Below are 3,829 nucleotides of genomic sequence, written 5' to 3' on the forward strand. Positions count from 1 at the left end.
TCCATTGCTATCATTTGTTCTTCCAGAACCTATGCTTTAAAGTGACAATAAATTTTTGTATATGGTCCTGAACACTTGAACAAATATTAGCATATCCAATTGACAATTTTTAATACCTTGTTATCATCAAAACTTAAAGGGTAATGTTAAACACATTTTGTTCCAACATTGCCAAGGTTTGCGGTATTGAAGTAGACACCGCCTCATTTTTTTTAACAAATGAAAGATGGCGAGAGCGAGATGATTTACTTGGTTGGGTTCATCAACAAGCGTCAATGGCTGGATTTACTATATCTATAGATAAATCTAGTTTAAAAAGGTCACTCTTGACGATGCAATATGAAAGGAGTGGTGAATAGAAACCACCAAATACGAGGAAGAAACTGAATCTTCAAGGCATGGGCTCAAGGAAATGTGAATGTCCGTTTAGGTTGCGTGGTTTCTTTGAAAAGGATGCAAATGATTGGTGGATTGAAATGCTTTGTGGAATTCACAACCATGAGTTGGTGCCAAAGTTAGTCGGCCACCTTCTTGTGGGTAGAATAAATGAGGAGGAGAAGAAAAGAGTTATCGACATGGAAAAGAGCTTGGAGGTGCCGAGAAATATTCTCACGGAATTGAAGGAAAAAAACAAAGATAGTTTGACGACCATCAAACAAGTGTACAATACGAGAACTAGATGGCGCAAGGGGATAAGAGATGACAAAACGGAGATGCAATACTTGATTTCAAAGTTGGAGGAGCATAAATACGTCTATTTCTCAATATCAAATGGTGAGGAAACCACTCTTGAAGACATATTTTTTTCTCATCCAGAGTCGGTTAATATGCTTAACACTTTTCTGACTGTTTTGGTCATGGACTCCACTTACAAAACCAATATCTATTGAATGCCGTTATTTGAGATTGTTGGTGTCACCTCTACCAAAATAACATATTCCATTGATTTTGCTTTTCTTTCCTTTGAACAAGAGGATAACTTTACTTAGGCACTTGAGATGTTGGTTGGTTTTTTGACCTTAAAACTCACATGCCTAAGGTGGCTGTCACCGATAGGGACAACGCTTTTATGAATGTCGTTGCCGAATTTCTCCCTGAAGCAGACAATATACTTTGTTATTTTCATATTGGGAAGAATGTAAAAGCTAAGTGCATCACGAATTGTAGAGTCAAAGCGAAGACCAAGGATGCAAAAGTTGTTGAGAAAGAAGTGAAGGAGGACACACATTGTGATGTTGTTGAAAAAATCATGAGGGTTTGGAAAGAGGCGATCGAATTTCCTACGGAGGATTCATATACAAGTGCATTATTGAAATTCAAAGATGTATCTGAACCATTTCCTAAGTTCATTGCATATGTTGAAACCACCGTTTTGAACACCGTTAAGAAGAAATTTTTGAGGGCATGGGCGAATAAAGTCCAGCATCTAGGGTGTAGAACCACCAACTTTGTTGAATCGGCTCATTGAAAGTCATGCGTCAGATTAGTGTAATTGCAAAATGGCAAGTGTACCAGTCGCTTTCATCAAGTAATAAAGTGATAAGTAAGGTATTGTATCCACAGGGATTGTCCTTTCGTCCAAACAATCCACGTTACTTATTTTTATTACGTTGATGGTATAAAAGTTAAGGGTTAAAAAGACTTGCAATTTTTATCTGTTTACAACATAGCAAGTTTACTTGTTTTGGTTGCAGAAAAGTAAGCAGCGGTTAGGATTCTTTGAATCCCCTCTTTATATTCGTTGTTGGATAATAAGTAAAAGATATGTCGCATTTATTTATCTTAAGTAGACTATACAAGTGATGAGGCCGTTGGGATGTTCCTAATTAGGTAGGGTACCACCTGACCCAATGGGTTCTAGCCACTGCGTACCTATTTAGGTTTTTCCCTCCGATGGCTAACTGCACCTGCTGATCGCACAATGATCCTTACGTGCGGGGTCTTGCTAATTCAAAGGTAATTGAAACATAAACTTTATATTGGCTTTCAAGTGTTTCCCAAGGCAATGAAGGCCAAGGTTCCCTTAGGTCTGCTCATCTATGAATCTTAGGACACTAATAACACACTCTCTCTATGCTTTCTTAGTAGTTCTACCAGCGGGAAGCCCTAATCTACGTCTACCTTGAAGGAAAATCGAAAGATATCATACACAGCGGAAGAAGAAGAAGAAGAAGAAGACGAAGAATTTCGATTTTCTTTCCTTGGATCATTACGAAATTCAAACATGAATCAGTGATTCGATTGATACCTTGAACTGTGGAATCTGAAAGCTGGAACTGGAAACTGGAATCTCGATCACAGCCAAGCAAGCAGCAAGCAGCAAAGCCTCTAGCAAGTCCACACGAACAGTGCTCCTCCAAAACTCGGTGCTAGCCAATGAATTGGAAGTGCAGAGAAGAAAGGGGTTGCTTCAAAACGTGTAACCAAAAACTTCAACACCAGAGTTCTATTTATAGAACTTCTAGTGTGCTCTGCAAGTCATAAGTCACTATTGGGCTTCAGTAAGCCCAACAACGAGTTTAGTAATTTTGCTAAGTAATTAGCGTTATTTACTAAACGCACCCCTTATATAAGTCATACTTATATATTTCTCTTTTGACTGTTCTTTGTGTGTGACCCTATAGGTTCTAGTCACGTTGGCAATAATATTAAATCTAATATTTAATATTATAAACAATGAGCGGTATCTAGCAACACATCATTGCTACCCAAGTGACAAGAATGTCAAGTGATCTGACGAAACCTTTCCATGATAATACTCATGTGTACAATTACTCCTTTGTCTCGATATCTTTATTGATCCCAAGGCATAGATATTGTCACCCTTGTATAGATCAATATTTATATTTCTTGATTCCGAAATATACTGAATAACGAATAAGTCCAATATCTTATATTGACTTAGTTCGGCATGGCCATGCAGTTTTACAGTCATATTTCATCAAGAGGCCTAAGATATATCTCCTGTTATGAAGGAGGGACAAATCCCATCTAGGACACTCATGTCCCTCAGCATGATTCATCAAGTACCCATCAACCAACGTTATGGTTATCCTTTTACAGACAACGTTAGAATGGCAACAAAGCACTTGAGTCCACATCTAGGGATCATAGTGGTTTCAGGTCTAAGAGCGATATACATTATTATCATTGTGAGAATATCTTATGACATTTTCATAACATACTATGTAGTATTCTCACGGTGGGTCAATCCAATATAAATATTACTCCTAATATTTATACCTATGTATAGACTTAATATCTCAATATCAATGACCCATGAGATGCAGTCATCAGTCTACATACATAATAGTCTTTATGCTTTATTATTATCCCAATTCATATTAAAGCTTGACTATGGATATGTTTAAGAATAGCGTTCTTTACGTAATGTAATCTCATGATTAAGTCACACTTAATATTCCATTACATGAACTATCTATTCTAGGGACTTTATTATTTTGAAACATAACAAAATCAATAAAGAAATGCCTTATGATTATATATATTCACAATATATATTTATATCAATATCATGATACAAAGCCAAACCCAATCAATATTGATTGGATATTAGGGCTTACTCCAACAATCTCCCACTAGCACTAAAAGCCAATCAAATATTAACTCAATATATATTGATCAAGTGTTAGCATCAAGCACACCCTGGGCATGATACTATTCTAGTAGATAAGGAACTCTTTCCTATGTTGGTAGGTTACACTTCTTTCAATTTCCACTTTCGATCTTCCATCGAAAAGAAATTGAAGTGTCAAAGTATACATTTGGATTATTGGTGAGATCAAGTATTCATTGCTCGCAAGATTAA

The 3,829-nt window shown here is 36.6% G+C and overlaps 1 protein-coding gene across 1 annotated transcript; it reads left to right on the forward strand.

Annotated features, from left to right (window-relative positions):
* Positions 1-398: 398 nt before the first annotated feature.
* On the forward strand, positions 399-890 carry LOC146905746 (uncharacterized). The gene has a single exon (XM_085728629.1). The coding sequence runs from the start codon at positions 399-401 to the stop codon at positions 888-890; it is 492 nt and encodes a 163-aa protein (XP_085584755.1).
* Positions 891-3,829: the final 2,939 nt, after the last annotated feature.

Source organism: Medicago sativa, chromosome 7 (assembly GCF_051527215.1).
Source record: "Medicago sativa cultivar Bolivia chromosome 7, Bolivia_mono, whole genome shotgun sequence".
NCBI lineage: Eukaryota > Viridiplantae > Streptophyta > Magnoliopsida > Fabales > Fabaceae > Medicago > Medicago sativa.